Source organism: Rhinolophus ferrumequinum, chromosome 9, assembly GCF_004115265.2.
Source record: "Rhinolophus ferrumequinum isolate MPI-CBG mRhiFer1 chromosome 9, mRhiFer1_v1.p, whole genome shotgun sequence".
In the NCBI taxonomy this organism is placed as follows: Eukaryota; Metazoa; Chordata; class Mammalia; order Chiroptera; family Rhinolophidae; genus Rhinolophus; species Rhinolophus ferrumequinum.
The window spans coordinates 68,969,731-68,988,753 of NC_046292.1; the positions used below are offsets into that span (position 1 = coordinate 68,969,731).

The 19,023-nt window shown below is 33.6% G+C and overlaps 1 protein-coding gene across 1 annotated transcript in view; it reads right to left on the bottom strand.

Annotated features, from left to right (window-relative positions):
• HFM1 (helicase for meiosis 1) overlaps positions 1–19,023 on the bottom strand; it is a 133,210-nt gene that overhangs the window by 43,269 nt on the left and 70,918 nt on the right. The window contains exons 19-23 of the mRNA XM_033114766.1: positions 18,426–18,473; positions 15,553–15,633; positions 7,074–7,165; positions 5,580–5,686; positions 5,434–5,481 (exon numbers count right to left, since the gene is read on the bottom strand). Of these exons, the coding sequence (XP_032970657.1) occupies positions 5,434–5,481; positions 5,580–5,686; positions 7,074–7,165; positions 15,553–15,633; positions 18,426–18,473 (376 nt within the window). The remainder of the gene's footprint in view (positions 1–5,433; positions 5,482–5,579; positions 5,687–7,073; positions 7,166–15,552; positions 15,634–18,425; positions 18,474–19,023) is intronic.

A 19,023-nucleotide genomic window follows, 5' to 3' on the forward strand; every position in this document is an offset into this window, starting at 1 on the left:
AGCTGCCTTCCATCTGCAGCAGTGAAGATGAGAAAGGATGAGAAAGGTGAACATACTGGCCAATTAGGCCTATAGTACTTAACAAATGTCTAAACAGGCAGTTTAAGTACAATTCCTTTTATGTACAATGCTACAAAGACAATTTCCTTATGACTTTTTCCTTTGTTTACTGCATAACCTGTCCTAAACTTTTATAGTCATTCTCACAAGTCACAGCTAATTAGACAGTATGTTACTCTTCTATTTACTGTGTACTTGTTCCTTTTTTGTCTGTTTTTCCAAATATAACTGCTGGTATGTACTATACTCCCTTGAACTACCTGACGTTACATTTCTAGATCCATTATTTAATCTGGCTATAATTTTCCTCTTCTAGTATAAGAAATTTCTCTCTTAATAAAACGCTACATGAAATACGAGTGATAACGTACTTTGAATAACAATTAGCAAACTCTTCTTAATGACAAAATATACAACTTAGTGCCTAGGAAACACATCGTTTGTTTTTATTCATTTACAATTCACATAGAATCATCATAAAAATTAATCATTTATTAAGCCACAAGTAAAATCACACTAAATATCATAAAGCACAATCTCTAATTCCAATCCAATAAAATTAGAAATTAACAATAAAAGGATGACTTTTTAAAAAATTACTTTAAAATTTTAAACCACGATTTTAAATAATTCTTACAGAGGAAATTAAAACTAAAATTATAAACTATTTAGAAAGAATAGAAACACATTTAGAAAATCTATAGAACAATGTCAAAGAGGTACTTACTAGAAAATTTGTAGTCTTAAATATTTTACAGAAAATAAGAAAAACAAAATAAGTGGAGCAAATATACAATTAAAAAGAAGAAAGTAGAAGGAAGAAAATAAAGACAAAATCAGCTATTAATGAAATAGAAAATAATAGAAAGCAAAAGATAAAATACCTAAAATGAATAGAACTATTAAACAGGGTCAATCCATAAAAATAAATGGCTTGAAAAAGATCAAAATATAGAAACCTCTTGCAGGTCTGATTAAGAAAAAGAGGTGACACAAATAATGTTACAACTTAGAAAGGAAACATTTTATATTCAGAATAAATTTTTAACCTATTAGAGAACAAATCTTTATGCCATAAAAACTAACAAGTTGGATAAAATGAATATCTCAGAAACATATAAATTAAGAAAAATTCATTCAATAAAAGTTAGAAAACCTGTAAAGAACAAAGAACATCAAAGAAATTGTACAGAATCCCAACTTGCAGATCCAGTGACAGTGGTGAACTAAAATGAGTTGCTGGCTCTCAACCCTGAACCCAAACCTGTTTTTACAAATAAGTGAGAAGGAGGTTGATAGATCCAGAACCTAATTCAAAACGTGTGAAAAATTCCCTGATGGTGAAACACTGGAAACCTGACCACTAAGAACAATAATAAGACAAGGATGTTTGCTCTCTTTCTGAAACAGAGAACAGTATAGTAAAGGTTCCATTTACACGTAAAGGAAAACAGAGTTGTTACTAGAAATCAAGAGAATAACTATTAGAAATCACTCTTTATAGATAATATGATTGTCTATCCAGGAAATTCCAGCAAAACAACTGAACTACTAGCACCGTGTTTCCCTGAAAATAAGACCTAGCCAGAAAATCAGCTCTAATGCGCCTTTTGGAGCAAAAATTAATATAAGACCCGGCCTCATTTTAATATAACATAAACCTGAGTATAATGTAATATAATATTAGTATAATATTGTGTCTTATGTAATATATAAGACTGGGTCTTCTATTAATTTTTGCTCCAAAAGACACATTAGAGCTGATGGTCCGGCTAGGTCTTATTTTCAGGGAAACACGGTACTATTAAGAGAGTTCATTGAGCTAGACAAATAAAACAACCAAATTCAATATACCATCGATGATTGATTATATAATGCAATGTGATTCCATGTAAAAAAGGACTCTCCTCACAATATCAAACTCCATAAAATACCAAGAAATAAACCTATCAAGAAATATAAAACCCAAACAATGAATTATAAACTAACACAGAAAAACAAAGATTGAATTGATGGAGAGAGAGACCATATTGCTAGGTAGAAAGATTTCAGAATTGTAAAAAGAAGATTTTTTCCACAAACTAAACTAAAGCCAATTTCAACAGGACTTTTTATAGACCTTGATGAACTGATTCTAAAGTTCATAAGGATCTAAAGTTCATAATGATCATATGGAAAAAAATGCAGGAATAGCCAAAAACTTTTTTAAAGAATGATAAGGAGAGACTTGCCCTACTAGATAATAAAACATGCAATAACAGAATAGCAAGTAAAATAACGTGGTATTGTCACAGCAACAAAACAGACTAAGTGTGCAGAATCAGACCTTTAGGAATTTAAGTTTATGAGAAGGTGGCAAAGAGAGAAAGACAAAATACTTATCAAATACTCCTATCTTTCAGGGACAAAATATGATTAAATTTTTAACTCATACCATACATAAAAATTAACTCCAAATGCCTTACAAAAAGCCTACAGGTAAAAAATAAAATGATTTTAAAGTATTAAAAGAAATGACAAGAAAAGTCCTATGATCTTAGGATGCACGGCAGAGACTGCTTTGCCTACCCAACATTCTTTCTTTTTCCTTCTTACTAGTAGAATCAGTCTTAATCTAGGCCCATATCACCAGACATTTCCCAGTGTCCTTTGCACTTAAGTGTAGCCATGTAACTGGGTGCAAAAATGTTATCTGGGATTTCCAAGGGGTGTACTGAAAAGAGAGGATACGCAAATGTAATGGCAGAAGCTCTAGCAGTGATTTTGGACAATGAAGTGACCTTGAAATAGAAGTCATGTGTGGATAGCAGAACAGAAAGATAGGAACCCAACTACTGACACCATGAAGCCACCATATCTACCTTCGACTATCTACTTTGACTTGTCTATACTGTGAGAGAAAAGTAGCTATCTTGTTTAAGCTATTGTTAATTCATTTTATTACTGTTTTATGTAGTTGAACTTCATCTTAAGAAATACAGGATATAAAAGACCTTCCTAACAAGACAAAAACCTAGGAGTCATAAAGAAAAGACTAACATGTATGATTTTATAGCAATTTAAAACTTCTATATAAAACCCAATAATATGCATATATATATTCCCTCCCAATAATCAGGGATTTGCTAATTTTAAAAATATAAGTTTTTACTCATTACTTTGACAAAAGTTCAAAGACATAAAACAAGTATTGGGAGGACGTATGGAAACAGTCATTCTGTTAACACTGTGGGTGGGAATTATAAACAGAGAAGCCTTTTCAAAGGCAATTTGGCATTATACATTAAATCTTTTCATGTAGTATATGCCTTTTTCACCCAGAAATCCTTGAAAAATACGGTGCAAATACGAGGAAGTTCATTTCAGCACCATTTATACTAGCAAAAATTTGTAAACCATCTAACTCTTGTCAATAAAGGAATGGTTAGAAATTATAATATATTCATACTGTAGAATACATTGCTATTAAAATATACATTGCTATTAAAATAAATAGGGTTGACATGTGTACATACTTATATAGAATCTTCTATACAGTATGAGCTTGCTTATATAGTAGGTATTACATATGTTTATTAGCACACCTATATGCACTACATAAACAGAAAGGAAATAAGAATAATGCACAGCACACTACTGATAATAGTTACTGCTGGGGAAGAAAGACAGGGAATCAAGGGAGACTACTTTTTGCTTTACAAATTTTATTTTTGACTCTTTAAAAATGAATCCACGCCTTACTTATGTAATATAATAACAAGAATCAAATGGCTAAGAAAAGAAATCACTGATTTGGAAATATATCCTATGAGTTCACCGAAAAACACCAGTTAAAGAACACAGAGCTAGTGCTGAAGATGAAAGACTTGGGAATTAAAGTTATAAAAAATAAAAAATAGCCTTAAAGTAAAGGGCAAAAAGTTAGAAGGACAAAAATTGTAAGTTAAGAAGATTACCATCTGAAATCAGCGAAGTAACAGGGATATGAAGGAGACAGGAATGTGGTTACTATTAGCCATCATCACCCACCGAAAGACTGTACATTTTGAATTAAGAAAACCCCACACACATTCCCTCTCCCTGGCCAGCTCAAGCAGATACATCAAGGTGGGAATAATAACGAGAAACTAAATTATGGTATGTATAAAAACAACTATAAAGCCATCAATTACAAATTTTAAATTAATCAAAAGAATGTATGACCCAACTTAAGGCAAGGTAAATGAAAGCATTAAAATTGCAAATTTAGAATTCTCAAGAAGATGCTCATGGAAGAACACTTTGATTTGACTCAATAGTTGATGCAACAGAGTATATCAGAAAAAACATTGAGAGAATCAATGGTTCTAGTTCTAGCTCAATTCTCAGGATAGCCTATAACATAACCTTGGGCAAGTCACAACTTATCTGGGCACCACTTAGTTCATTTGTAAAATGAGAGGATTGGGTTATACGATCTCGAAGTTCTCTATAGTCTCTAAGGAATTGGAATTTCTAGAGAAATACAGCTAAGAAACAGAACAGAACATTAACTTCTGTTATCCAAGCTATAGATCGACCTGATGAGTTGTATACAACAGTGAGAAGTTTGTTTCTGAGACATCAAGGTATTTAGGAGGTAAAATTCAGTCAGATGTGAGGAAGTATCCCAGAGAAAGAGTGACTTCCTCTAAGGAGGAAAAAGAAATTCTTTGGCTAACTGGCTTAATTGAGCCACATAAAAAAATCATTTTCACCTTAAATCACCTCATTTGATCAAAATGCTTACCCCTAAAATCTAAATATTCAGAAAACCAAGCACTTGGTTGGCATAGCATATCATTGCACTTGTGATTGTAAACTGAATAAAAATCACTACAAGTTATAATGTAACCTGTTTCCTCTTCCAGTTACTACTCCTCTATACAAATTTCCCATTCCTGGCAGATTAGTCATCCCACTGCCATATATGCATTCATTCACTCATATTTTTGTTCTCCCAGAATGTCAGTATCATTCAACAGACATTTATTGCATGTGTTTTCCTGCTGTCCATTATTTTCATATGCATGGTTCTCATTCAAGCTAACTCGAAAGCTCTTGATAATGAAAATTATATCTTCTATCATACACTTTGCCTCAGCAGAACACACTCTCAATAAATGTTTGTTGGTTAAAAATAATTCACAAATCATCTATTTTAATTAAAGTCTGAGAGTTTTAGAAATTAATTTCACATCTATATCTTGACTCACTTTTATATAAATATGTTCTTTTTCGTATTAAGGAAAACAAATTTAAAATAAGTTTGAAAACTAAAACAATCTTTCATAAATATGAATCATGTACAGGTAAGTCAATATTTTAAGACATTTAACAATTAACTATCTTTACCAATTTACTTTCATTTCTCTTGTTTTAATTCTTCCTCCCATTGGAAATCTGTAAATACAAACACAAGTCAAAACTTTTATTATTTTACTTATTTTAACTAAATAAAACCTTTTAAAAATTATTTAAAATACATTTAATTTCTGTACCTGATAGTTATCCGATTTGGATCTTTGTTCAAAGTATTTAGAGTTTTCTTTTCATTTATCCTTAATTGTATATCTAGAAATTCCTTGCAGCTGGCTATCATTGTGACCTATAAAATTTCAGTATTTATCCATTTAATTATGTCCATTCTTTACTTCTGTTCTCTCATGTGCTTTCTCTGTATTTATTTTTCATGCAACCTTGAGACATCACAGTTTTATCATTTAGCATAATAGCTAAAAGTTTGTTTTATACATTTTGCTTCTTTAGGGATCCATTCATTCGTTCATTTACTAACAAATGTTTACAAACACTTGTTATATGCCAGACATTGTGCTAGACATTGGAACTAAGATTGTAAAGATGAACACGATAAAATTTAAAGTATTCTGCCTTGTGTGTACCACAGAGTAAGCCCTCACTAAATGTAGCTCTCAGTACTACTACTATTAATTATATTATTATTTACCCTTCTATAGTTTGCAAATCATTAGCTCTATTGAGGCTAACCTTGTAATGGAAAGAATGCTTTAGATATTAAGAAATTTGTATTCCAGAGCCTAGTTCTGACAGATAACTCTGTATTTTGGTTTCTCCCATCTATAAAATGAAACTAATACCTGTTCTAATTCTCTTACACACTTACTGAACTCAAAATCAGATGAGTTAGTGTTAACATTAGGGTTTTTTCTACTCTTGATTTCTTCTTAGTTAATAATATTTACATGTAAATAAAGCCTACTTTTCATCAATTTTTGTGCAATTTTTGTATAACAATCTTATCAAAATAACTTAGATATTTAAAGTAAAAATTAATGGTTTAAATTTGAGAATAAATATAAATATCTTGTTTCATATTTATGTCCCTAGAAAAAGGGAGAAAGCACCAATACAGTTACCAGGTACCAACAACATGACTGGTTCTATTCACTGCTGCGCTGCAAAGTTGCTCCCACTGTTGATATCACAGTATAACCTGTTTTCACCCCCATTTTCTCCATAATCAATTCTTTATTCTGTTCTAGCCCCAATACTATTCTATTACTACAGTTATTGTTATTCTGTTTCAGAAGGCTTAGGGAAGAGTTGCAAGTATGTGACACATGTGTCCCTCACTGTCCCTCACTCATGGCAGACTTTCCTAATATATCATGCCACATCAGCTTAGGATCTTTCTCAACATACTGCACTTGGTAGCCATTACCAAGGTAATTGGCATTATCATGTAAGTTGAAAGGTAGCTGCCATCCCTACTTTGTGTATGTATATAAATTTTCTTACCCTCATACAGAAATACCGCTGAAAATATATTTTAAGGATTAATATTCCATACCTCATGATCAAATATATATAAGGAAAAACATAAGTTCTATTGGAAATGCCCTCTTTTCTGTTCATTCATTCCTAAATTACATGAGATATACAAATTAGTTGTTTCCTCAATATCATTTTATACTATATTGTGTATTTATTTTCTAGTGACAAATTTAATTTACCAGATCCGATAAAGTTTCTTTTCCACTGATTGTACAAAATTTCTTCACTGTCTCAAATGTAATATAATACCAAGCCATCAATCTTCCTGTCTCTGTGGAAAAAGACAGAAAAATGAACATTCACCCCATCAGCTGAAACAACTTGCTTTTTCAGGGGTTTGACAAACATTTTAACATCTATTAAAATGTGTCTACAATGACTTCAGGAACAAAAGACACACAAAGAAATCTAGAAGCCAGTCTCTGAACTTATAGGTTGGCTAGAGAGATAACCACATGTGAAATAGCTAGACTAGAGAACAAAATTCAGTTAATAATAATATTTATGTATACAAACTTAAATACAGAGGAAATTAAACCTAAGAGAATGGTCAGTGTGGGATGACCTAGTAGAAATAATGGATCTTGAGCAGGATTTAAAAGTAACTAATACACAATGGAATACTACTCTGCCATAAGAAAAGATGAAATAGTTCCATTTGAGACAACCTGGATAGATCTTGAGATTATTATGCTAAGCGAAATAAGACAGAAAAAGTCGAGAAACCATATGATTTCACTGATATGTGGGATATAATACTGAAAACAACAAAGGAACAAGACAAAGGAAGAAACAAAAACTCATAGACACAGACAACAGTTTAGTGGTTACCAGAGGGTAAAGGGGTAGGGGGGTGGTAGTTGAGGGTAAAAGGGATCAAATATACGGTGATGGAAGGAGAACTGACTCTGGGCGATGAACACACAACATGATATATAGATGATGTATTACAGAATTGTATGCTTGAAACCTATGTAACTTTACTAACCATTGTCACCCCAATAAACTTTAATTTTAAAACAAGTAACTAATATGCCTTGGCACGAAGGAAATAAAGCCATTATAACCTCAGGAAAAATCAAGACTTGCTTATCAAAACTTTAAAAGACTATCATTAGAATACTATAATGAGAGATATGGCTTGATAGAGATTATGAGTTTAGGTCAAATTGACCTGCTTCAGATCCTTGTTCTGCCACTTACTAAGTAAGTGATCATATGCAGGTTACTGTACCAGTTTTTTAGCGTAACGCAGGAATAACAGAAGTTCCTATCTCATATGTTTATTGTGAAGAAGATTAAATACAATTAATACATGTAGAGTACTTAGCACAGTGTCAACACTAAATGAATGTTGCCTCCTTTTATTATCAAAACATTAGTAATGATAGACTACCGAGGCCCTGAAAAGAGCCTTGAAATGCTATTAAAGGAGTTTAGATTTGGGGTTTGATTTGTAAAATAACAGAGGACCACTTAAAATTCTTGAGCAATATTTTAATTAAATTGGAGCTTGAACATAAATTGTTTTAGAAATAGAACACTGAGTTGGTTGAGGGTAGGGGGATAGGTAGAGTGGGGATAAGTACTTGATGAAGTGGAATTCATTTAAAAGGTTACCAGTTTCAATTTTAAGTTGTCAAAAACATTACAAAGAATTTTAAGCCTTGTGAACACGCAGAAAACAGCTGGGAAGAGGAAATTGGCATACTGCGTCTCAAGGAAAAGGCTACCATTTAAGTATGTACTACAGGTTTTGCTGAAGAAGGGATTAATTTGATATTCCATCAGACTTAGATATTCCATGGTACAGTAAACAGAACTAAAAATTAAAAATAGAGAAGTAGCCAGGCCAGCTTAAAAGCCACTTTCTAAATTAGGAGCCTGGTGAATATGTCCAGTCAAACTGTGGGTAATGCAGTGGTTCACAGAAGGGAGCTTCTGAGAGCAGTGTGTGAGATATCAAGAATATGGTTACCAAGGGAATACATCAAACTCGAGGGTATATTTAAAGACGCTCCTCTTATCCTAGGTGTTTATAAATTAATACAGGTTATCTCCTGCTAAAGAAAATGAAAGGTTTTGATAAAAGACTTTATACTAGCTGGCTTTTTAGTAAAGACAAAGGTTTCCTAGGTAAGGTATAAAAACAACCTAGAAAGAAACCATGAAGGAAGTGAGCCAAGGTAGAAGAAATGGGAAGAATTTAAAAAAAATATGCAAGTGAAGAGAAGAAATAAAGAGGCAACTTGCTATCAATATACCTGTTGAATGAGGAATATTCTCATACCAGTAAATTGAGGATATTTCAAAGTAAAAGTCATCGTGCTGTGGGGTGGTGGTGCAAGTAGAGGCCATAAGAATGCACCTCTCTCATCTCCTACTGCAAAGAGTGTCTGACTGACGGCCCCAGCTGCTATGCTCTGAATCTATCACCATGTTCACACTGAGATCACACGTCTCATGAGATGCCCCAAACAAATGACTGAGTATGGCAGGCATATTAAGGTAGGCCAGTGAGACAAGGGACTCCTTGGATGGGAAACTTTGACTTGCAGATTCCCCAACAGCTTTGCCAAATGGTCTTAGGACTACAAATTCTCCTTCCTTCCCACCCTCCCTTCCTCCTCCTTTCCTCCCCTCTCCTTTACCAAGGTAAGATCTGCAACCCAGTTTAGTAACTTTCCCAACCTCTTACAGTTACTAGTCATTTTCAGGATGTTAGTCCTTCTTAAATTTGCACCAACTAAGACTTGGTCTTTTGAGCCCTTCTCCTATACACATTACCAGGCAGAATAACTAAAAACCTCAACAAGAATGTAAGTGTATGAATGAAAATACCTCGATACTTGAGTATTATAATCAGAAATTTAAAAAGCAAAAATAATATGAGGCTAAATTAAAACATATGGACTAAGAGACCACACACGGAGGAATGGCCATTTTGATGTGACCACAGTGGTCACATCATCTGTCTCCTTCTGGGGGGACACTGCCCCCACACCATCGAGCGGCTGCACTGCATGCACATCTACCCCGTCGTCATCTTCATCCACTACAAGAGCGTTAAACACATCAAGGAGCAGAAGAGACCCCAACTCTGAGACAAGGTGACTCACAGACATTCTGGCTCAGAAGACTGAATGGAGAGTAAGTCGGTACTTCACAGGGGGCATCCGCGGAGGAGCCCTGTTGGGCATTTGCACTCAGTTCTTGGCAAAGATCAATCAAGAAAAAATAAAGTCCTGTGGATTCCACTGTGAAAAAACGCTGTGCTGTGAAATGACGGCAGCTGTCGGCCAGTGTCAATACCTGGCTCAGCAACTTAGTGACTAAAAACACAAGTCTGTCTGTATATAAACATGAAGGGGAAGGATCCATGAAGGAGGACTCCAGAAGCACCTCCTTTGAGACAGAGAGCTGCAGACAAATGGGATCAGGGTCCAATCCAGCAAACTGTCTTCCTCTCACATGTGTGCTTTAAGACAAAACAAAAACACGAAAGACTTTGATAGAGGGGTTCATCGCCAAACTTTCTTTAGCTGGCTGATCAGAGATGCTGCAAAGAGAACCTTTCAGATCACAAGTTTACAAGCCTTTTCTAAGTATTTGGTTGTTTATGTTTACCTCAATAACCTCATGTTGTCAGTGTCCAGCCTGTCCTTCTGTCAATCCCCTTGTGTTTCTCTGGTGTTTTATTCCTGTTTTCAGGAAAACTCTGGAACCTCACTGGGGCTGTAGAAGGTTCTTGTTGGTGGGCTAGAGCTCTGACAAGCTTTCTGCTCCTCAATGGCACCTCTCCTGGAAGGACATGGCGACTGCAGATGCTTAGCCATCTGTGGGGCAGAACCAGTGCCTTTGTGGGACCGACTTGCCAGCGACAGTGTTTTCCCCTTCTGTGCCCCTCCAGCACCAGGAAAGGCGACTTTGGCAGTCGTACAAACTCATCTCTCAGACTTTCCCTCATGCCTTCCAGGTCCTCTCATTTCCTTTCCATCTGTGTTTATCATTTCAGCATTCTATCTGGTCTGTCGGAGTCTCATGGGTTCATGATGACACAACTAGTTCCAGGCAGGGTGTTAAGCTAGGGCTCATGCATGTCCTTGGGTCCTCTTTAGGTTCTGTAAATAGTGATGGCCTTTATCAGTGCAATGTTTACACAGTAGTTCTTAAACTCTGTAGGGTAGGCAGACACATCAGCTCTTTTGGGCAGATACGTCAGCTCTTTTGGATATGAAAACATTCATATTTCAAACTTTGAGAGTCTCCAGGAAGCATGATGATTAGTGTTGTCTCTGTCAAAAATCTAAAAAGAGTGGGATCTTTGAGTCTTGGCTATAGCACTCACGGCATGAACAGTACTCCATGAGGATGTCTTCGTTCAAGCTTTTTATTTTTTGTACTTCTGATGCTGGATGTCTCTGGCTGAAGGTTTGATGTGATTCCTCTCTAAACTGTGCATCCTATTAATAACAGGTACTGGACTGGGCTCCATATAAATGTCACTGGGGTAGACATTTATTAATACTGTATTTTAATACTGTTCCTAAGATCTAATTTTACTAGTGAGAAATCTTTGATTTCATTTTATTCTTTGTAATTCTAGACACTAGATTGTAGGTTAGCCATAGTGACATTTTTTAAAATGGGATATATTTTCTTGCACAGTTGTTCAAAAAGAGACATGTTTCAGGCCTCAATGCTGCCCTTTGTTTTACAGGTACGAGTTTTCTAGTTCAGACAAGTTAAGACAAACTGTAGGCTGTCTTGAGGTCTTACTTGCACGCCCTCTGGGCTGTTTCTGAGTGTTGCAGACACAGTGAGACTGTGATAGTACAGTGTGCACAGGTACTGTTCTGACAGACTGGGATTTTCTGTACTAAAACCTTACTTTGTATCAAAAGGTAAACAGCCATTAGTACAATAAACAAAGGTCAGTTTCTGTAAAAAAAAAATGGACTAAGAATTTAAATACAAAAGATAAATACTGAAAGAAAGAAAAGAAAATATTAGCAATACGAAGGAACAAGAAGTCAAAAAAAAAAAGAATTAGAAATACTATGTAAGGAACTTCCACCTACACCAATGGCGTGCTAAGTAATTATGAACCAACCCTCCTGCCTAAAGCAACTAAAATAGCTAAATGAAATATAAAAAGTATCTTGTATAAGGCATCAAAGAACTAACAAGGTATTTATCTAAAAGAGGGCTTATAATGGGCCATGAAACAAGTCTCAACAAATTTCAAAAGATTGGAATCATACAAAAAAAAGTTATTTGATCACAAAGCAGCTATACCAAATATCAAGAGAAACAACAAAAAGCTAGAAAAGAAAAGTAACTAGAAAATCATTATATGCACACAAATCAAGAACTATAATTGTCAATAATCCATAGGTCAAAGAAGAAATCATAATGGAAATTAATATAACAAACTGATTTATAATGAAAATATTACAAGTTAAAGCTAATAAAAATTCTTAGCTTTAAATACATAATAATCCTGTACACTTTCATAAATATGTATTTCCTATAAATGTACAGTATATGCATTCCTATAAAATCTTGCATTCTGTAAAAATGCATACTAAATATAATAGGGCTTCCGGAAAAAAGTATTGAAGCAAACAACTAAAAAATCCATGCAACCTTATAACAAGAACACTAACCTAAATAATAATTGTAATAAAAATATGAACACAGTTGTATAGTTGTGGCCAAATGGTTATGGCAATGGACTAGAAAAATACTAGCATAGTTAAAAAGACATGTTAAATTCCTCATAAAGTTATACATACATAACACTTCATGTTTTTTTGTGTGCATGTGTGTGTTTTTTTGATGTAGGTTGATGGTATAATAAGAGGCTCCTTAGTTATAAACACAAAGGACAAAAATGCCCAAAGATTGGGCATTGCATAATATGTACTTTCAAGACAAAATACAAGGCCAACCTGGGCGCAGAAGAGGATCAGGTAAAAGTGCATCGTGTACAGTACTGTATTCCTTTGAGAATTCAGCTATGTTCAGCCAGATACGTTTCTTTTATGTTAAGCTGCTGTGATGGCTTATTTTATGAATCACCTTAACTGGGCCATAGGGTATCCAGGTAGATGGTCAAACATTATTCTGGGTATGTCTGTGAGGATGTTTCTGGATGAGATTAACACTTGAATTGGTAGACTGAGTAAAGCAGATTGCCTTTCCTAATATGAGTGGGCATCATCCAATCTCTTGAAGGCCTGAATAGAACCAAAAGGCTGACCCTCTTGGCAGGGAGTTTTAACTCCTTTTACTGCTCCTGCCTGAAAGCCTTGAGCTGGGATGTGGGTCTTTTTCTGCCTTTGGACTAGAACTGAAACATCTCTCCTTGCGTCTCAACATTGCCAGCTTTTAGACTGGAACTTACACCACTGGCTCTCCTGGTTTTCAGGCCTTCAGACTCAAACTGGAACTGCACTGTTGGGACTCCTGGTTCTCCAGCTTGATGCCTGCAGATCTTGGAACTTCTAAGCCTCCATAATCATATGAGCCAATTCCTTACAATAAATCTTTCTCTCTTTCTCTCCCTCTGTATGTGTATGACATATTTATATATACACATCCTGTTTGTTCTATTTCTCTGGAGAACCCTGTATAATATAGCTGCTATTACATGAGTTGCTGGGGAAAATGGTTGTATCATCAGTGTAAATTTTTCACTGCAGAGACATGAGCCTCACTTTTACCATACGCATATGAGCTAATTCACGTTAGTGAAATATATGTTGTAGTAGATCAGATTGTATTAGAAGAGAAGAAAAGCTAAAAATTAAGAGCTAAGTATCCATCTTAAGAAGTTAGGAAAAGAACAGCAAAATAAAACTAAAGAAAGGAGAAGAAAGGTTGGATAGAAATTAATGAAGTAGAAACAAATGTACCACAGAAAGGATCAGCAACGCCAAAAGTTGATTCTTTAAAAAGATTAAAAAATTAATAAAACGCTATAAAAATAGAAAAATGAGAGAAGGCACAAGCTACAAGTGTCAAATCAAAATATTTTCTAATTTTCCTTAAAATTTACTCTTTGACTCATTGGTCATTTAGTAAAAAAAAAAAGTAAAATTTTCTCTATGTAAACTAAAAAAACAAAGACGTTATATAGGTATTTTTGAATTGCCTAGAAAGCCCTTTCCCAGCCAGAGATTAGATAACAAACTCTATTTTCTTCCATTTAAAAAACACCTTCATTAAATCTATTCGGTATTCATTTTGGCATTATAACATTTCCCAAACCATGTTCTATAACATTAGTGTTCTTCGCAGTATTAATGGATACTCCATTAAAAAGGTTTCTGTGGGCAAATAATAATGTAAAAATCCTAGATTAAGCAATTAAGGCTCTTTTTTATATTGCATTCCATCTTCATACCTTTAATATGCTATTGTACTCCAAGAACCTCATGGATAAGATAAAGAATGCCATCTCACTCTAAACTCTTTCACTCTGGAACTATTTCCCACTTCAGAACACACAGGTAAATTATGTTTTCAGTGACCATAAACTGGTAATAAAGGTCAACAGTCTGCAACTTTAAGAAGCCCATAATAAAGCAGAAGGATAAAAAGGCAGAAGGAGAACCAAGTGTTAAAAAGAGGAAAATTAATCAGGTAGTACTCACTGGATAATGGAGAAAAAGGAAAAATGTTATATAGATAATTTATTAGGCATGTTTAAAGGCAGAAGAAATAATATCAGTGGATTCAAGAAGTTCCATGGGGAAGAGATAATTCTTGAGAATGAAAGTATCTAAAGAATAGATTAAGAAGTTGTATTAGTGATTCTCATGTCCCCCTACCCTGCCCCCAGTGAGACACCCTAGAATACACAGAAGATACTTCTCGCAAAGTTAGGATTAGAAATTAGAGTAAGGACCATGGGAAAAGCAAAAAAAAATGTTATAAATGTAGGTCTAAGAGTCAGGGCAGTAAATTTTTTTTAAAAATTTAACCTTATATTAAATACAAACAAAAACATGATACAAAATCATATATTTCTATAGTATGGCTGCAGATACGTAAAAAATGCATAAAAATAGAAGAATACATGCCAAATGTTAACAGATAGTCAGATTATGATTTTAAAAAAAAAACTGTTCTGTTCTTCCCAACTTTTATTCGATAAAGTACCTTTTCTTAAAATAGTTTGGAATAATGAAGTCAATATTTTTCCTCAAGAAACTTCTAATCATGAGTGCTGAAAACTATAAAACACCCTTTCTCTCTTCTATTTTACTCTAAATAGAATGAAAGAGAGAGAGGAAGAGAGCTGGGGTGAGAGAGAAAGAGAGAAGCATAAGTAACCATCCAGCTAACCAATGTTTGAATAATTAAGAACGAGCAAAAGGATATCTACAAGAGTTATAACAGGTTTGAAAAAAACCCAAAGATTTGAGCATTTCAATCCTCTGCTAAAAGTCACCAGAATCAGTGAAGACAAATTCTATGCCTGTCAAAAAGAAGGTCTATACTTTTATAAATTATAAATTTACAATGTTAACAATGATGATACCTGTTGAGAACTGAGATCACAATTATTTTACTATCATTTAAATTTTAGTGGAGCAAACTTTCTTACTAAGTAATTGTTAGATTTACTAACAATGATGGAAACGTTACCAGTTGGTTTGAAATTAACATCTTCATCCATCGTTATCAACTCCAGAGATGACAAATCATTCAGATTCTTCAAACATAATTCTGTTCAATTACAGAAAACACATTTTATTTTAAATAAGAAAGAAGTATAAAATAGAATTTATTATTAAACATGCTAAAGTTGTATTTCTGTGTAATTGTTCTGGGGAAAAATGTAATCCCTACTTAAGTGGTAAGAAAAAGCTCATTTAAATAAAAGAGCCAACTAATATACTAAAGAAGATTTTCTAATAGTAACAATAACATAAATAATAAAAATAACATGCAATAAGTGATAAAATAACACAACTTGGAGCTTTTAAAATAATGTGTTTGTATTAAATCATTTAATTCTCAAAATAACACAGTAAGGCAGGTAGTATTAATATTATTTCATGTACAAGTTAGGAAACTAAACTAAGTAACTTGCTCTGGGTCTAAGAAACTGCTTTGCCATCTGACTTCCAATGAGGCAGTGGTTTTTTTTTTTTTAACTTTAATAAATAAACACACACACACACACACACACACACACACACACACACACACAGTATAGAGTTAAATAGTTCTAAAAGAATGTTCCCAAAACCACCAGTCCTTCCCCTCCTGAATTTGCCACTCTTGAGGCAACCACTTATGACTACTTTAGCTGATGCTTTTAGTATTTACTTCAGCGAATCTAAATGTGCCACTATGGCTACTGGAAGGAACCTCTAAACAGGAAGCAATGCAAATTCACTTGCACTGATTGATGGGATCTGAGCAACTGTAGTAGCCCGCTGCTTAGAGTGCTCTCTCCAATCTGCACTACAAAGTTCAGAAGACTGAAGATAGGTCAGAGCAGAGAGAGGGAATTCCACAACCTGTTCAAGCTTAAACAGCGTAGCCACTCACAAAAATACAGCCCTCTGAAAGCAAGGTTCTTTGGGAAATACTTTAGTTTCAGCAACATTGCTTAGGCAGCTTGATAGTTTTAAGTGTTTGGTTAAGTGAGGCATTTGAAGTCTTTGCTACTTACCCACTATTAAGTTAGCATTCAGTAAATTTATCAGCCAAAGAAGAATGCTGAGCACTATTCTAAGCTTTAGGTTTAGAGCATCTAAAACAAGACAAGGTTCCCTCTCTATAAAACTTATTTTTTACTGAAGAAAGCAATTAAGACAAATAAATAACAAATAATACAGTTTCAGGTATTGAAAGGTATTATGAAAGAAAAAAAGCTGAGAAAGGATCTAGAAAATGATAGAGGTTTTTTAACTAAAGCTTATGTGTATTTTTTATATAAAGCTATATATAGTCATTCTAATGTTCAACATACATAAATATATCAGCTTTTCCTAGAATAGGAAAAATAGCAATAACAACATGAAAATCATTTTGCCTTCCTCTCTGTAAAGTTGGCTTTAAATAAGGTAGTCAGGAAGGCCTCTTTGGGGAGTTGATATTTGAACAAAGACCCAAATGAAATGAAGGTGGAGTCCATGTAAAATATGTGAGAAGTGTTCCAAAAATAAGGGAGAGAGTGCAAAAGCCTGAAGTAGAAACAAGCTTGGTGTGTTTAAAAAACACTAAGAGAGCCAAATAGAACAGGGTAGAGTAAAAGAGGGGAAAGTGACAAGAGATGAAGTCAGAGAAATAGGTAGGGAAATATCAAATTGGACTTTATGGGCTCTGGTGAAAGTTTGCATTTTATTCTGAGAGTGATGGGGGAGCTCCTGGAATACACTGAGTAAGAAAGTATAACCAAATTTAGGAAATGCCATATTCTAGGCTAAGGGACCTTCCTACGAGATTTAAGATAGACCTCCAAGGATACCAAAACATTATATTCAGTTCAGTTTATATAACAAATTTGTAGGCAAATTTTAGCTTATTTGCCTATTTAGCTATTATTTGTAGGCAAAATTTAGCTATCCTGTAATAATTGAAGATAAGGCAAATATAAACTGTGATTCTGCCAATTTAACAAAAGTTAAATCATTCCAGTTATCAGAACATAGCAAGATATCTTTAGGACTTTCTGATTTCTTGTGTGTATTTGATTTTTATGATAGAGATATATGCTTTTAAAAATCCACTACAAAATGGGTCAATAAATAAAGGATAATACAACTATTTTATAAATCTGTTGCTCAAGAGCAGTGTTATGAATATATGCTATTGCTTATCACCATGTTTCAACATATTTATTCTTCAAGCAATAATTTTTACTGTTTAATCCTTATCTTTGCATTTTTATTTGCCATACATGTATATCCAAGTAGAGAACAAATTAAAATTGGCTACATATTTTTAGTGGATCTAACATTTTTCTCTTTTACTGGAAGAGAATCACAATACAATGAAGAGGTAGCAATTTCTAATCCTAATAAATGCTCGACAATCTTTTGATATTTTAAAAAACAGTTCATGAAATACTGAGTGATTAACTGAAAAACAAAGCTGGGGTTTGATAAGAACACATCATTAGCACAGATTAGGATAAGAAGCCCATAATCAAGCTAGGCTTATGTTTTCAATTAAAATTAAACTAGAAAAGAAAAATAAAGAATTGTATATCTATATACAACGTTTTCAAAGACCAGTGTCATTTAAAAAATAAAAACAAACCAAGTTAACATGTTATACAAAGGAAGACATTCTGATAGAATTAATAAATAGATTAGTTCAGAAAAAAATACACCTGCCAAACTTCACTTTCGTGTGTGAAAAAGAAATTGTTCATGTATTACTTTCTTCAAACAACAAGGTTACTTAAAAAAAAATTTATGAAAGAGTATTCTTACTTACATAATAACTGATCTTTTTTATTAAAATTTATAGAATATAATTTTTCAGGAGGAAATACATCTAACCTTGTAATTTTGCTTCAATTCCTTCTTTGTTCAATCCAGATGCAAAACCTGTATAAGTTATGAAAATTTATAAAAAATAAAATAGCATGGACTTAATTCATCTGTATAGGCTCAGTCTGTACCCGTTAACTAGAAAAGAGTAGTCTAATTAAATCCTAAATAGAAAAAAAATAGCTTATGAGTTAAAACAAGGCTTAAACATCTATAGAGGATAAGCACTATTGTGAAATCCTTTCAGTATCAATTGGCTTAACTTTTGCTTATTTGATTGTGTAACAGTGACCAAGAATACTGTATGTACTTTTCTTCCTTGGAGATCTGCAAGTTTTGAACCTATGTGCATTAGAATGGTATTGCAACAAGTCAGCTTTTAATTTCACATTCAGCAATCTTAAGTATTTTTATTTTATAACCTGTACCACATGAAAGAACTCTCTAAAAGCAACATAACCAGATGTGTGTTAGCTTCAGAAGCAGAATGAAAATTGAAGCAGCAATAGTAGTACTATATATACTTTTATTTGAACACTAGTTCAAATAAAATTCAAGACTTTTTTTAACTTTAACTTACTTTAAATAACTTTAGGCATTTTTGTTA